Source organism: Littorina saxatilis, linkage group LG5 (genome assembly GCF_037325665.1).
Source record: "Littorina saxatilis isolate snail1 linkage group LG5, US_GU_Lsax_2.0, whole genome shotgun sequence".
NCBI classification, from domain to species: domain Eukaryota; kingdom Metazoa; phylum Mollusca; class Gastropoda; order Littorinimorpha; family Littorinidae; genus Littorina; species Littorina saxatilis.
In genome coordinates this window covers 41,510,415-41,527,363 of record NC_090249.1, presented here as the reverse complement: position 1 = coordinate 41,527,363, position 16,949 = coordinate 41,510,415, and the positions used below count along the sequence as shown (strand labels likewise).

Below are 16,949 nucleotides of genomic sequence, written 5' to 3'. Positions count from 1 at the left end.
TGAGGACCTGCTAGTGCCTTATTCCCCTTCGTGTGTACACGCAAGCACAAGACCAAGTAGGCTACGAACAAACAAGGTCATTTTTTTTTTATTCATGTTAAAGTTCGGTGGGTTATAAATTTGTTAGAAACACGAAACCACTAGCTTCTATCCTCCGAAAACGGAATATAACTGCCTAAACGGTGGGGGGAAAAACAACCGTACATGCAAAAGGCGACGCGTGCAAGAGGGAGTTGAAGCCCACAAAGGCAGAAGAAGAATGTGTTTATTTGTTTCGAGAGTATGACTGTATGCGTTGTAATAATTTTTTTATTTGGGTATGCGTACAAGCCCAAAGAAAACAATTCTGTTTGTTATGCATTCAGATGATAAAGTTGTATTGAATTTAAGTGAATTGTGTTGAATTGAAGACTGGGGTCCCACTAATACCTGGGTAAAGCTTACGAATTTGACTCCTTCCGTTCTCCACTCTGATAAGTCCGGGGTGGGGCATATAGGTAAAAGTTCCTTTCAAGCTGCTGGCACTTACCTGTGGACTATGTGGTTCAGATTTGTTAAGTGAAAGCTCTACGTGTGTAAGTGTGTAAATGTTTCAGCAAGGACTAATTAGAAAATGAGTTATAACTGTTTACGAGAATAGGATTTTAGCAGAAAGTTGTGCTCATGTGGAATTTTGATCGTCTAACTAATCGCGTACGTTTGATGAATTCGGCAACAAATACTCGTTGCACGGGGTTTCCGCTTGTCATTCTGCATGTTTCGGTCCGTCGGCTCATGTACTTGTATGGATTTAACGTTTTAAGAGTAGTACTGGAGAATCTGGAATGTAGTTTTCTACCCATGGGTGCAACCTGGAAAATTCCAAAAACCAGCAAAAGTTGGGGTCCAGCTTTTTTAGTATTTAAAATGCCAAAAAAAAACCTCTCCTGGAACAAAAACATCGGCAGCCGATGAAACCAAAAACCGGCTGCCGGCGTGTAGCCGGCAGAGTTGCACCCATGTTTACCCATGGAACCTTTCAGTGCACAATTTGGAAGAGATTAGAAAAAGAGAAACGAAATAGCAGAGAAAACAAAACGAACAGCAAATCCACACTAACGTACAGAGAAAAAAACAAGATACCAAGGTTTTTCAAGGATTATTTTTGTTTTAGCACTTGAAGCTAACACAAACAATAACAAAGCAATTATGAGATCAACTAGTGACAAAGGGAAGCTGGTGCTCTAAATATATTTTAAAAACAGTAAATTGAAAGCTATGCAGAACTAGTCTCCCGGTGTAACACGAAAGTTTTACTCCACGAAAAATTTACTCCGGAGTAAATATTTCGTACGAAATTCTTACTCCGAGTACACTTTTCGTACGAGAAAAGAACTCCCCAAGGCACGAAAAAATTACTCCCTCCACGAAATTTTTACTCCCCATTTTTTTTACTTCCAGTAAAATTCTCGTACGCAAAAATGGGATGCGGGCGAAGGGATAATGCCAATAAGTGATCTCGCGCACACGAATGTCGCGCTACCCTCCTTCCACCCCTTCCACCACCAAGACTAACAGGGGACAAGGGAGTAACAATTTCGTACACCTGGCATGGGAAGTTAAATTGCTCGTGTTGGGGTGAAGTAATTTATTCGTTATTTATTCGTCAGGGGAGTAACATTTTTGTACGAAATGTTTACTCGGAACTCACCTGTCTTGGGGAGTAATTTTCTCGTGCAATGGGGGAGTGCTTTTTTCGTAAAGGGAGTAACTTTTTCGTACGAAATGTTTACTCCGGAGTAAAAATCTCGTGGGAGTAATTTTCTCGTGTTACACCGGCACCTAAAACCATAAAAAGCATTAGACGAACAAGCAGCGGTCACCCTCCTGGACAGACGACGATCCATTCAGAATGGGACTAGGTTTGCTTCGCGGAGACCAAACAGTGGCCAGCACTGAGTTGTACGTGGACAAAGTGGTCAAGTTCATCTCTGGACTCGCGCAGCTCTTACTGGGAGTGGTCATCGTCGTTCTGGCCCATGGTACGTCATTAATTATTGTCGTGTTTGTCCGTTATCCTGTATGGCTTACTAAAATATGTTGACATTGTGCATAATGCCAAAGTGTTCTGTCAATCAGATGTGTGTCTGTCTCTCGTTTTCTCAGTAGGTATTCCATTTCACAAGATTTTGTAAAAACGATTGCTTTTCAAGCATGTCGACAATATTTCGACTCTGTCTGTGTTTCTGTGTGTCTTTGTACCTGTGTGTGTGTCTGTCTGTGTGTGTGTGTGTGTGTGTGTGTGTGTGTGTGTCTGTCCGTCTGTCTGTCTGTCTGTCTGTCTGTCCTTCCGTCCGTCCGTCAGTCTCTCTCTCTCTCTCTCTCTCTCTCTCTCTCTCTCTCTCTCTCTCTCTCTCTCTCTCTCTCTCTCTCTCAGTCTTCGGTACGGAAGGCCATACTGATATACATCTATATGACAGGTGAATTACAGCACTTTCTACAAAATGTTTGAAAGTCTATTTCATAAGGTTCACCTGTGATTTTATTTGAGTATTAATAACAAGCACGCGTGGGCGCGTGCGTTTGAGTGTGCATTGATTTGCCGGTAGAAAAAAATGCGCATTTAGGCTAAACATTACTTCGCTTGTTTTGTGAGAATGCAAGGCCTTCCCCGAGAATCAGTAATGTCAACATTTCGCTCTTTCCTCCAGTGCTGGACCTGGACTGCACAGGGCACAGGGTATTCTCCCTTCTCGTCCTGTGTCAGGCTATCTGTCTTCTGCTCGTCCTCATTCTCTGGTTCTGGTGCTTCGGTCAGGATCTGGCCAATCACGTGCAGGAGCTCATCCACCACGCCAACCATCTGACCAATCAGTACAGGCGTTACACTGAGGGTGTCAACCGAGGCGCGGGTCACAGGTACGGCATGAGTTCAGTGTTACTCATCAAGACCGTGAGTAGTGGAAGTTAGCTCTGTTGAGTACTATCTGTTTCTATATGTTCAGAGACGGCGATTTCATCAAATATTATTTTGGTGTTCGTAAAAGTCGCTTGTCGACAGTGAAAAAATCATGAGCAGTTGATATGTCTGTCTTTCTGTTTGTCCGCTTCTTTTTCTGTTTGTCACAATACATTAAACAACGACTCGACAAAGGCGTGAGAGAAGCTTTGTCAGAAGAATTTTTATTTATTTATATGGGAGATTTATATAGCGCTTGACGTTTTCTAAGCGCTTTACATATTAATTTCTGCCGTGTGAGATGGAATTTTTTACACAATATATCACGCTTTCACATCGGCCAGTAAATCTCAAGCCATTACGGCGATATTTACTTTTCACGGCCAATAATGCCAAGTCACACGGGTATTTGGTGGACATTTTTTATCTATGCCTATACAATTTTGCCAGGAAAGACCCTTTTGTCAATCGTGGGATCTTTAACGTGCACACCCCCAATGTTGTGTGCACGAAGGGACCTCGGTTTTTCGTCTCTTCCGAAAGACTAGCACTTGAACCCACCACCTGGGCTAGGAATTGGGGGAAAAAATTGCTTACGTCCCGACCCAGGGTCGAACTCGCAACCTCTCGCTTCCGAGGCAAGTGCACTTACCACTCGGTGACCTCAGTCCAGTACATCATCCAAATACACTTCATCAGTAGATCTTTATTGAACTTTGATGGTGGTAAATGGGAATTTAAACGGGTAAATCAATATCCATGTTTTGCACCATTGAAGCTCCTTTGATCTGAAGGCGAGATCATGAAACTGAAAACCCGAACACAATCATGTGTGCAGAGAAGTGACGGAGACAACGTTACACAGTGACCTAGATAACTACTTGGAATACTTGCTGCACGTGTTGACGCTGAAGGGAGAGAGGCTATACACACGGCACCTGTGCAAGTGGGTTATCGTACTGGTTCTGTGCGTGCTATGGTTGGCTGTCATCATCTACTATGTCGTGTCGTGTGGCCTACCCAAACCCGTGATTCTTCAAGTAAGAACATTTGTTTTGAAAGTTTGTTCGACGACACACTCTTTCCCGTGAAAACAGTTTGGCACACCATCTCAGATCTGGCCAGCTTTTTACATGGGATAAGACCATCCCTCCACTTGGTCACATACCAACAATTAAAAAGTCTGCTCTCTGTGCACAGTATGATTTTTTTATGAAGTAATTTCATAAAAGCCACAAGAAATTAATTCATTACAAAATCCTAACCCACAATAACAAGCAGCCAGGGTGTTGATTTTTGGTATGTGACTGAGTGGAGGGATGATTTTTGTCCATGTAAAACCCTAGTAAGATCTGAGATGGTGAGCCGACTTGTTCTCACGAGGAGGAGTGTGTCTTTAATGTCAGCTAGTGGCCTTTGAATTTTGTTGGATAATTGTTACTTATCTTTAACATTGTTCAATTGTTGATATTTTCTTTGAGTTTGTTTCACTGTCTGCTTTCTCGTCACATGTGGCATGCCTCGATATGGGATTCTGCGGATACGAACGCTTTTGGGGGACTTATTTGATAAATTATGTTTTTCATTTTGAATTTGTTCAACTAATGATATCTTCCTTTGAGTTTCATTTTGTTTACCATCGCCCTAAGCAATCATACTTTCTGGCTTGGAGTTTGTGTCATCAATATTTTTCTTAGATTTTCCCTCCGTTTTGCCGCTTTTACTTTTTTTGTCGTTTTCTTCTCTGGAGGTGCTGTGGGTCTTGCCGATTCTCATTCTGGTCGGGACCGTCGTCCTGGTCACGTTCCACATCGCGTACGACCTGTGCAAAACCCGAGACTACGAGAACACCTTCTTCTACCGCGCGGTGCCCGGCACCATGGATGCGAGACTGATTACAATAGTTTCGGAAACCTACAACCCTCGCTACGTGTGGCTGTTGTCGCGTCACTGCTGGCACAACACTTCGCTTTGCAGCAATGCCGGGTTGTCCAAGTCCCTGGCCAGGAAATACTGCTACGTATCCCTGCAGCACCGACATGACAGGTGGCGGGACCAGCACTTTCCTACACTCAGGTCTGATCAGGTAGGATATTGACATAATTATACACATGTATCATTTTACTGAATGTATGTAGACTTACTTGTTGAGCAAGCACGATCATGGTTTCAGGTGAACATCTTACTTTTGCTTTCTAGTTGCAATAAACACTGTGTCTACGAAACAAAACAATATCTTTTCCATTTAAAAAAAAAAGATTTTTTAAATAAAAAAAAATTGAACTTCTGCAAGGCACAGAACTCAGATGTTACCTCATAAACGTTTGATTTCATGAAACCGTCATTACGGACGATCCTGCTTTTGCCTAAAAAAAAGTCTCAAATAACGGGGCTGTTGTGACGTCTAAAAGCTAGCCTGCTCTCTCATTTGAAAATATCATTGTTTCGAAAGAGCCTACTTGTGTAAAAGAACTCTTTATGTCTTTGTACTTCCTCAAACATATAATTATATACATATTCTGCTTCGAAATAAATCTATAGCCGCTGCCACCTTTAGGCTGCATAACGGCAACGTTGTAATTGGACAGTAGACTACACAGTATTGTACTGCAACTCTCTCTTGATTTTTAACCACCTTTGCAGGTGGACCGCTTTCAGTTCAACTCAGAGCAGTGGGCGCAGGGCGGGGGCCGCGGTGACGCAGGGTGTTGTCAAGCGGTACTGTGGTGCGGCCTTGACAACGATCACGCCGACTCATCCTCTGCTCAGCCGAGACAAGGGCTCGCCAAGACAAACAAAAAGGGAGGGGCTAGGAAGAAGTGGAACTTGTCTGACCGCAGCTCGCAGGTGGGGGCAGGAGGAGGAGGAGGAGGAGAATTTCGAAGTATTCACCTGGACGGCGACAAGTCTTCAGGGTACTACTCATCCTCGGGGTTGAAAGCCACGCACCCTCCGGTGGCTGAGGATGGCTACATGACACCCAACCTGTTCGTCAGAAAACTAGCCAAGGAAGCCTACACCCCAGAACAAATGCTGGACGAAGAAGTAGCCCTCAAAAAGAAGAAAGACGAGAAGAGAAAAGCTAAACCTGTACGACCGTCACCTAGAGATGACCTTCACCTTAGTACCACAGCCCTGCAAGAGTTCCCTCCCCGCCGCGACCAGCTTGCCGCTAGAGGGCTTGGGCTATCACGTGACGACACCGAGGTGGATTATGGGGCTTTCTATCACCCGCATGACACTGATCCCCACCGGATGCAGCGAGAGTATGACCCGCTGACCTACGGAGTGCGCATGTCCGTTAAGAAGGAAATGTCCAAAGACGTGAAAGTATGGCGGCCATGAATTAACCCCTCATACCGAACGCCCTTTTTTGTTGTTGATGTGTTTGTTTATTTGTTTGCCTTGTGGAGGGATATGTTTTTCTATTTGGACAGAGAGATCACCGAACAGTAAAATTCGCGTGACAAATGACTAAGTGCCATGCATGAATACGTAAGCTCGACAGTCTTTTGTAAAAACGAGGCCGGAACAATATACCTCATTAAATCAGAGCTGGCTTGTGCTGGCTCTGCAGACTTCGGTGAACGTAAAATGACAACATGCCAAATCGAAAGCTGGCCTTTGTACTGCTAGTGGATTTCAAAATGAGATTACAGAAGTTAACATGCCACAAGCTAGTCACGTTTTCGCCAATAATTTTACCTTGTTTATTTGCGCTGATCAGCAGCATGTGCTATTCTTGTTTTACGCCATTGTTACGCGTTAGCTAACAATGTGGTCATTGCCAATGGATTAGCCGCGCAATCAGAATGACACAAATTACTTATTAAGTCATGAATATCTCAACAGCTTAACATATAGTTATTTTATACCTAGACATTGAACGAGTGTTTCTTTATTGTATCGTCTGTGATAACCATTGTTGTGATTTTGTGCACGATGATGAACTATTGTTATTTGTATTGTGCAGGTGTGCGCTTTCAGCCATATGAGAGTGTATGCATGAGTCTGTTTGTGTCTGTGTGCGTTCTCTGCAGTAAGTTAGTGGAAAGGGACACACACACACACACACACACACACACACACACACACACACACACACACACACACACACACATACAGATGAAGACGCACAAAACCAAGTATATGCCCACACGCATTGTGCAAACCCGTTTGAAAGAATATTGAAACTGGAATATTCCTTTTTGGCTCACGTAAGTGTAGCCAATGCGATGCTAACTTTTGTCTGTCTGTGCGTGCGTGCGTGCGTATGTATGTATGTATGTCTGTGGTAGAAACTTTAACATTTGACTGAACACCGAAATACTAATTTTACCTGGTTATTATTCAAGCAACAGCTTCAAAGTATTGAAGCAATGATCAAGATTTCGTCGGCACGTATGTAGTTAAAGTGTGTATCCAAAGAAAACGGGTGGTGGGGTTATTTTTTTGGGGGGGGGGGGGGGGGGGGGGGGGGGGGTAAAAACAGGTTTGTGTCGTGTGTGGTATGTAGACCAGGTCAGGGGTCAAGGTTAGGTCAGATCGCGTGAAGGATTGTGGTATAGATACAGTTATCACCGAGCTGCAGTTCGCTGATTCGGAGAAGACGATTTCACATTGTTCGGTTTCGTAGCTCCAGAAAAATAGATAAAGAAGATACCCGAAAGGAGATTTCCTACAGGTTAATCGGTAATCTTGAACTTTAGCGTGTTAAATTCATATCCCAGAATCCAGGGACATTCTTGACTTATTTTTCATACAAGTCCATGTAAGCAAGCCAAAGAACATTTGTCGTGAAATTAATTGACGGATTGAGCTTCAAACTTAAGCATAATTAATTAATTTGGTTGTTCAATCGACGAAAATGCACCGAAAATGGCGTACGTTGTCAACCTTGGGACGTCATTTACACGAAAGAGTTGTCTCCCTTGTCCGATCATACGGATAATTCCTTCTTTGACCCATGTTAACGAAATGCATTCGTACAGTTCATCGGACTCGGAGTTCATTCCGTAACTTCAAACGGATCTAAAATGACTTGTCATGATTACAAGTGCAGGTTCTACAAATTTGGAGACTTAAATGCCTCTGAATTCTGAGCTATGAATTTAACACGCTAAAGTTCAAGATTACCGGTTAATTAGTCTGCGCAGGAAGCGCTGTCGAAAGCGCAGTGTCGATCTGGCCATCTGGCAGTCGTGTCCCCGTAAGTAGGCTACAGACAGACAGATCTAGATCTAGTGTCTCGCACTCTTGCACCGTGTCACCTATGCTTACTGTGTGTGTGTATGTGTGACGGAGTGATTGAGTTTGTGTTACTGTTTGTTGATTTCTTACGTGAGCCTTGAAGGCTTCGCCTCTTGTTTTGGTTTGTTTGCCAAACTTATTATTCAAGCAGCCACAACAGCAAAAACGGCAACAACAACAATGGCAACAAACACGGTACTGACTAAAAGTTTAGTGCGACTCAAGCACCCTCACACACACACACACACACACACACACACACACACACACACACACACAAAGGCAGACAAAAGCAAGTACAATTATATGCACACACGCACTGCTCGAGACCTGCATGCGACAACTGCCAATAAGAAACCTGACTAAAAGAAACCGGCTATAGGTCAATACTGTACACGTGAGGAACATAAAGCAACATTCTTAATGGGCAGGAATATACGGAACGCGGATCGTATCAACTGATGCATCAAATTGATGCATCCAAAACCAAGAATTTGATGCATCATTTTCACAATTTGATGCATCGTTTGGATGCATCAGAATTTTCGGGTTTTCCCGGAAAGTGCCGAGCAAAAAGCAAAATTTGAACCGGAATACGAAGCGAAACGAACGTCGGAAAACGAAAGTTTGAGTCGAAGGTCAAGGGCGTCAAAACTTCGTGTGCACAGAAAACAAACCACAAACAAAACAAAAAATGCCTTAAAATGCATAATGCCGTGACTTTGACTTGTTCCCTATTTAATGGTATGTTGTACGTTTATTTTTGTTTTATCTAACCAATCTGTTTATATTCGTCAAAATGTCATTTCAAGTTTTTCCGTGCTCAGGCATTTCTTACGGAAAGACCGGAAATGAATGATCTTTCGCATGCATACAAAACCGAAAGTGATGCATCAAAATGATGCATCATTTTCTAAAAGGATGCATCATTTTCGTATCGGATGCATCAGTTTTTGAAAATGATGCATCCTTTTTTGAAAATGATGCATCCTTTTGTGAAAATGATGCATCAAATTGTGAAAATGATGCATTAAATCTTGGTTTTGGATGCATCAATTTCATGCATCAGTTGATACGATCCGCGTTCCGGAGGAATAAGGACGAGACGAACTTGCAGACTCAATTGTTTTTTTGTTGTTTTTTTGGGAGGGGGGGGGGGGGGGGGGGGGGGGTTCAAATTCATACACAAAGGGACAGTAAGTTTGGCCGAGAATACGTAACAAGAGATAGAGGTCTGGCTGGACTCTTCAATCAGCGACTGTGGCCAACCACACACGAAGCCTCCTACTTTCTAAACGTCCACTCGCACTGCATTACAGTACCATATTCCGATTGAATATTATATTCTCCTTCTTGGAGTCATGTGACGTCAAGGTCTAACTGGGAAGCAGCCAGTCGAGACACAGCTTTCAATCGTAAAAACAAAAAGATGGATCGGCACATAAATGCTATTTGTAATTGTATTTTTAAAAAACCTAAAATAAGTCATTTGGCAAACATCTCAACAGTCATTGTTCGACATTTGCGCGGTCTCGTAGAGCAATGACCGCCTCGATCTACGTCAAATGTCGTATTTTGGTCAAAAAGGCCAATAACGTGTAATATATAGGAGATCATATCATCTTGTCATATCATATTAAATATTTGCACATGTATCCTGAGACCCAGTGGTCAAGTCATTTGGTGGCGCGCGGAGTCTACAAATGCGTGATGTCATTGGAAGTGGTCGCAGCAGCCGGGACGGTTATACTTTCATAGCTCATGGTGGCTTGGGACGCATCGAGAGGAGGTTGGGTCCTCTCCCTGTGAGGACATACGACAACAGTTACTATTTTAGTCTTTAACACTGTTTTGTGAAGTTTAATTTCTCTCCCTGTGTGTGTGTGTGTGTGTGTGTGTGTGTGTGTGTGTGTGTGTGTGTGTGTGTGTGTGAGTGTGTGTGTGTGTGTGTGTGTGTGTGTGTGTGTGTGTGTGTGTGTGTGAGCGGCCGTGTGACATACGACAACAGTTACTAGTTTAGTCTTTAACACTGTTTTGTGAAGTTTAATTTCTCTCCCTGTGTGTGTGTGTGTGTGTGTGTGTGTGAGAGAGAGAGAGAGAGAGAGAGAGAGAGAGAGAGAGAGAGAGAGAGAGAGAGAGAGAGAGAGAGAGAGAGAGAGAGAGAGAGAGAGAATGACACTGACAATGACACTTCTTTATTTAACGAGGGTAATAGATTAAGCAGTGATCTGCTTTTTTACATCCAGCCCTCGCACTAAAGAGGGAATAACTAAATACAAAAAAACACCACTTCTACATTTTAACCGATAACTGAAGTAAGAACGTATTATACATATGTACACAAAATGCATTGCATAGAGGGAAATTGCGAGTTCATGTGTGTGAATGTAGCGGTATAGAGTAGAGTAGAGGAGAGAGAGAGAGAGAGAGAGAGAGAGAGAGAGAGAGAGAGAGAGAGAGAGAGAGAGAGAGGGAGAGTGTGTGTGTGTACGTGCGCTTGCGTGCTTGTGCGACCCTAATTGTGTTGTGTCTGACAGTTGTTATATCGAAGTCAATCGTTACGTTTAGAAATATTTCCAACAACTCAACTGCCTAGAAAGCTTATGCTTTTCATTTTGAACTGTACACAAAAATGTTAACTTCTATCCACACTCTAGACTTTAAAGAGTTGATTGCCCTTACGTAGCAAAAGAAACGGAGGGCGGGGATGTAGCTCAGTCGGTAGCGCGCTGGATTTGTATCCAGTTGGCCGCTGTCAGCGTCAGTTCGTCCCCACGTTCGGCGAGAGATTTATTTCTCAGAGTCAACTTTGTGTGCAGACTCTCCTCGGTGTCGGAACACCCCCCCCCCCCCCCCCCGTGTGTGTACACGCAAGCACAAGACCAAGTGCGCACGAAAAAGATCCTGTAATCCATGTCAGAGTTCGGTGGGTTATAGAAACACGAAAATACCCAGCATGCTTCCTCCGAAAGCGGCGTATGGCTGCCTAAATGGCGGGGTAAAAACGGTCATACACGTAAAAGCCGTGGGAGTTTCAGCCCATGAACGAACAAACAAACAAACAAACTAAACGGAGTTGCTAATGTACACTGCAACACCACACTTATATACAGTTACACTTTTTTTTAAATACAATAAAAAGAAGAAGAAAATTAAGGAAAAACTATACTCTACTACGACAGTAACACAATAACAGCAAGGCAACAACAACAGCAAAAACAACAACAACAACAATAACAACAAATTGATTACTCACTGATAAAGTAGGATATCCTGTCGTATCTGCATACGGCGCTTCTCGTCGATGGGATAGAGCCAGAGGAAGATGAGCGCTATGAGCACACACACAACGGGTGCCGGCGTCACCAGCAATCGTAGCGTCTCCCCCACGCTGCTCGGCTGATGGCACTCACCCGTCTTGTAACCGCCCACCCTGAAAGATTTAAGAAATTAGTCTGGTATAAATTCGTTCGTGCACTTTGCGAGTTCTACAAATGTGTAGAAGAACATAAGCTATAAGGTGGAGAGAACGCCCACTGCCAAAATCGTCTAGCCATTTATTTTTTAGTATAAATCAATCATAATGACCTCTTTTGTGATCACCTTGGACTAATTACCTGTCATTTACCGTAACATTTCCATTGGGGAAAAACAGCTTGCATTAATAACTGCATTAAATCCAGTTAGAGCCAGAGTGTGACTCTTTATGGTATCTTAATTGAAAATTGGCCAGACTAAAAAATAAAAGCCTGGTCGGTTTTCTCCCAGTCGTGTTGTTATGTAGGATGAATTCTTCTGCTGAGGTTCATCCACACATACGTACTCACGCCAAGAATATATGCAAACAACAACAACAACAACAACAACAGATACATTCGCAGAGTCACAACGAACACAGACACATACGATTTCACCAACACCAACACTAACACCACAATACTGTACATACGACAGAGCCAGTTGAGAAAGGCCAAGCCCCAGCCCGATGGCGAGTTTGTTGAAGAATACGTAGAAAGCGTAGAAAATGGCGTCCTGTCGTGTCTTCTTCTCCAGCATGAACAGATCCAGCACATCGGGCAATACTGACCTGAAAAATAGCACACACCCTTAAAAGATAGCTGAGCGAACACAGACAAAATCGTGACATTATAGCAGAGCGGTATATAAATGTTTCATTATTATTATAATATTATTATTTGTTATTCTACTATAGGCCAGTCAATCGCGAGGGGTGTGCCTGAAACACGTGCACAAGGAGCAAGTGTTGAAAGCTTCCCTCATGAAAAGCAAGAATATTCACTCTTTCACAACACATCCAAACCCGACAGAGTTATTTCCGAACGTCGTCTATTTGAAGCCTTTCCCTGAGGGCCTCGCGCTGTCGCAGCTGTTGTGTTCTGAATAACGAGTGATGATGAGGCCTGCCAAAAAGGTAGTGTGAGAATGACCAGTACACGAAAAGCAGTGTGACAGTAATGATTGTATTTTTTTCCCGGAGTTTGTCTATAAGATTCGCACGTTGCAACCAACCAGTAGCCCGAATCACTGGGAAAAACTTTGCATTTAACCCAGAAGATCGCTCTCAACAGGCAGAGTGTGGAGACAGCTAGTCGTCACGCTCATAAGAACAATACCTATTTCAGTGTTAGGCATATTTCTGTAGTGAAACTTCAGGGGAAGCTACTGGAATCTATCCTGTGTTAGAGAGTACAAACTCTCAGACCATCGGAAAATATTACCACGGTAACGTAAGCAAAACTGCCGATCTCGTTTCTTGAGTTAGGCACTTTTTCTTTATGATACAGGAAGACTTGTTTTGAGAATGTGAAAGTGTGCAAAAGCTGTTTGTGGGTTGTTATGCAGTTTTGCTGATTGAAAATGTTGCTGTCATCTCGTTATCTCACGTTTGTCCAGCCGTCACCGCTCGAGATAGGCAGTTTGCAACTTATGACTAAAATGAGATAGGCAGATTGTTCAGAAACCAAAGAAAGTTTTTTGCGTTTTTCTCAAAACATCAAAAAATAACATAGGCAATTCTCTTATGAGCGTGACGTAAGTGCAGCACTCACTCATCCGTGCAGTGCCACTACGACCCCGGCGGGTTACGGGATCAGTATAGCAGTACGTAGACGGAAGACACTCACCAGGGCAGAAGCAGGGCGACAGAGATGCCGAAGCCAGCGAAGACGATGACCACGTAGAAGGCGGCCATACTTTTCTCAGGGATGTACATCAGGGAAGAAAAGGTTGGAATCAGTAGCTGGAAAATAACAATCCCCCAAAAACGTCTGGATTCATTTTTTGCCTTATTTTTGATCGACTTGGCCATGGGCATGAACTTACTCGCACGCACACATGAACACACACGCACACACACGCACGCTCGCACGCTCTTTGTGATGATCTCACCCACACACACACACACACACACACACACACACACACACACACTGACACACACACACACACGCACGCACGCACGCACACCCGACCCAGTTATACAAAGTGCTCTACCAGTTATTCTGATTCGCTTTCTATTCACTCTAGTCAGGTGTACATTAATTAGATAAGATCATATATCTATGCTCTAGTCTGATAACGTTCATTCTCAAACAATTTTGTTTCGGTCAACTCAACGCTCTCTTTCGGCCATTATATATGTGTGTGTGTGTGTGTGTGTGTGTGTGTGTGTGTGTGTGTGTGTGTGTGTGTGTGTGTGTGTGTTAGTGAGAGAGTGTGTGTGTGTGTGTGTGTGTGTGTGTGTGTGTGTGTGTGTGTGTGTGTGTGTGTGTGTGTGCGTGTCTGCACTAGAACGAAGCTTACTTACAATCATTCCTGCTGCATAGGCCTTCTTCTTACCGAAACGAACCACAATGCATTGCCACACCGGCATGGACACTATGGATATAGACTGCAACAATATTTGTACATATATATCATGACAGACTGCAACGGAAAAAAATCAACCATGATCATAATTATATACTGCAACCAAAACTACCGCACACATGATCATACATTGCAAGAAATTCATTTGCACACATGAAAAACATCCATTTTACACTAGACCATAGACTGCAAAACAATTTGCTAAAATGATCACATATTGTGACAAAAGCTATTACACACATGATCATAGACTGTATACTGTAACAAAATGTGCACACATGAGACCATAAACTGCAACACTATTCGGACACATGAGATCATAACTGCGACAATATTTGGGAACATGAGATCATAACTGCGACAACATTTGGACACATGAGATCATAGTGACATAGACTGCAACAACATTTGGACACATGAGATCAGAGATTGCAAATAATTATGTGTGCAAATTTGAGTAAAGTCCTAACTAACATTTTCGCATAATTATGTACACACTTTCAATTGCAGTTGTTTTACGTGCTATTCGAAATAGATTGAAACGTAAGTTACATACCTGTTGTTAAAAATGCATAGCGTTGCATGCTTACGTTAAAGCCATATGTACTCGATGACTATACACGCTAATTGCTTTACCAACAGCTGGAGACATGCTAAATTAAGTTCCCTGCAAAATATTGTGGTCTAGGACCCCTTCAATGTTGAGATATGTTAATTTTCATTTTGATCTGGATCGTCCTATTTATAGATTTGCCAACAGAGGTAGCGTTGACGCAAGGGAAATAACTCCGCGTCTTTGTTTACATCCAAAGTTTTTGAGACTCTAAAACAAGCTGTAATGCATGTATATGGTCCGCGCATGGCGACATATCGTCATTACATGGTCTTATGGTGCGTTTGACATCGATTATGGGCAAACTACACTTTGTAAACACGGGAGCGCGTACATATGCCTTTAAATCGTTTGATTGTACAGCACGCGGACATAACGTTTGACTGAACAAATTCAAATCATGTGTACATTGCATTTCGAAAGATATGAGAAGAACAACAACTGATCGCGCTATGACCGCTCGCGCTACAATAAGTACTACAACCAGACATGAAAAAAAAACCAATGAAATTTAAAGCAATAAAACACCAACAACAAAACTTACCAATAGTACCAAGACAAATAAAGAGAACGAGCCCCCCATCTTGAGAGAGTGCGTGCAGTACAGAGCCACGTTGCCTTGTACAATCTGCACACAAAGCAGGACAAAAAGAACAGAGTAAATTCACACAGCATTTTTTTAACAGTGCATAATGAAAACACACACACACGCATGCTCGCACGCACGCACGCACGCACGCACGCAAGTACGCACGCACGCACACGCACACACACACACACACACACACACACACACACACACACACACACACACTCAAACACACACACACAGTGATGCCTTTATTTGACCGGAAAGAGGGGTCATTTAAATCTGGTCCTGTATCCGATATTGTCTTCAAACACAAACGACAATTATGACTTTGAAACTAACATACCCATTCTTTAAAGGCAATTATCCCATGACCTGCCTCTTTGTCTCTGTTAGCTGAGGAGGTGATTATTCTGAATATTCCATCACAACCATATGGATATCCCATCACAACCGAGTTTCGATCTCAACTGTCATTGGTCATTGTCTTTGATTTCAGAGTACAATTGAATAATTTATAGAGGTCATCTGCATATTCAGAGTTTACAGATGGACTACTTTTTTCAACATACGACTGAAATATTTTGTGGTGTCAAAGTCAATATCGCGTATAGGTACAGGCCTACATGTGTCAATATTGAGAAAATAAAGAATACTTCATACGATACGCACATTCTGCATGGATTTAAAGAGCGGAGTCGAGATATTTCGCTGGCTGAAGCGACTGCATGGTCAAAGGCATGTTCAACCACAGGCGGAAGGTATCGTCCACTGGACTACTACTATCACAGAAAGACTACAAGGTCTGTCACTCACCTTCGAGTCTTCTGTGTTCTTGGAGTCGCTTCCTGGGGAAAAATATTGGTCAAGACGGTTTGCCTCTTCCTACAGTCTGTGTAAGGTCAAATGAATGATTGTTTGAACTATTAACTCTAGTTCAGTGCTGGTAACGCTGTACGCATCCCCTTGGTAACAAGGGAAGCCCCTCTAAAAAAAGAGTGACCAATACCCATAAGGCCATATTAATACATACTTCCGACTTCCGTATGCGCGCGCATACGCCGCCATATGCATCATTCCAAACGAAGCCCAACTCACTCCCCTTTTTTAGAAATCCACCCCCCACAGCGGGGAGGCGGGAGGGAATAAACGATGTGAGTTGGGTAAGTATATTTTTAACCATCATTTGGACGAATCTTCGTTTGCGAGCCACGTTGGGGACAAATCATGTATCCGCACCGAATATGCATACCAGCGCTCATTGGTCTAAAACATATGTAAATATTGTGCAGCAAAGGGAAGCTACCCACGGGAAAATAATCATCGAATATCCTGTTATTAACCAATGAGCGCTGGTATGCATATTCGGTGCGGATACATTATTTGTCCCCAAAGTGGACCTTACACAGACTGTAGGAAGAGGCAAACCGTCTTGAACAATATTTTTCCCCAGGAAGCGACTCCAAGAACACAGAAGACTCGAAGGTGAGTGTCAGACCTTGTAGTCTTTCGAGTGTGATAGTAGTAGTCCAGTGGACGATACCTTCCGCCTGTGGTTCAACGAGTATCGCGAGTGGGATCAAGGGACGATACTCCCTAATTTTTACACAGACAGCCATCTACACAGAACCGTGTGAGAGTGAGAGAGAGAGAGAGAGAGAGAGAGAGAG

The 16,949-nt window shown here is 43.0% G+C and overlaps 1 protein-coding gene across 1 annotated transcript in view; it reads right to left on the bottom strand.

The window, feature by feature from the left end:
• Window positions 1-9,349: 9,349 nt before the first annotated feature.
• The window catches only part of LOC138967149 (sodium-dependent lysophosphatidylcholine symporter 1-A-like), a gene marked incomplete in the record, with an annotated part of 22,361 nt that continues 14,761 nt past the window's right edge, over window positions 9,350-16,949 (bottom strand). The window contains 6 exon segments of the mRNA XM_070339651.1: window positions 9,350-9,991; window positions 11,445-11,621; window positions 12,138-12,275; window positions 13,333-13,448; window positions 14,016-14,099; window positions 15,235-15,318. Coding sequence (XP_070195752.1) covers window positions 9,886-9,991; window positions 11,445-11,621; window positions 12,138-12,275; window positions 13,333-13,448; window positions 14,016-14,099; window positions 15,235-15,318 — 705 coding nt within the window.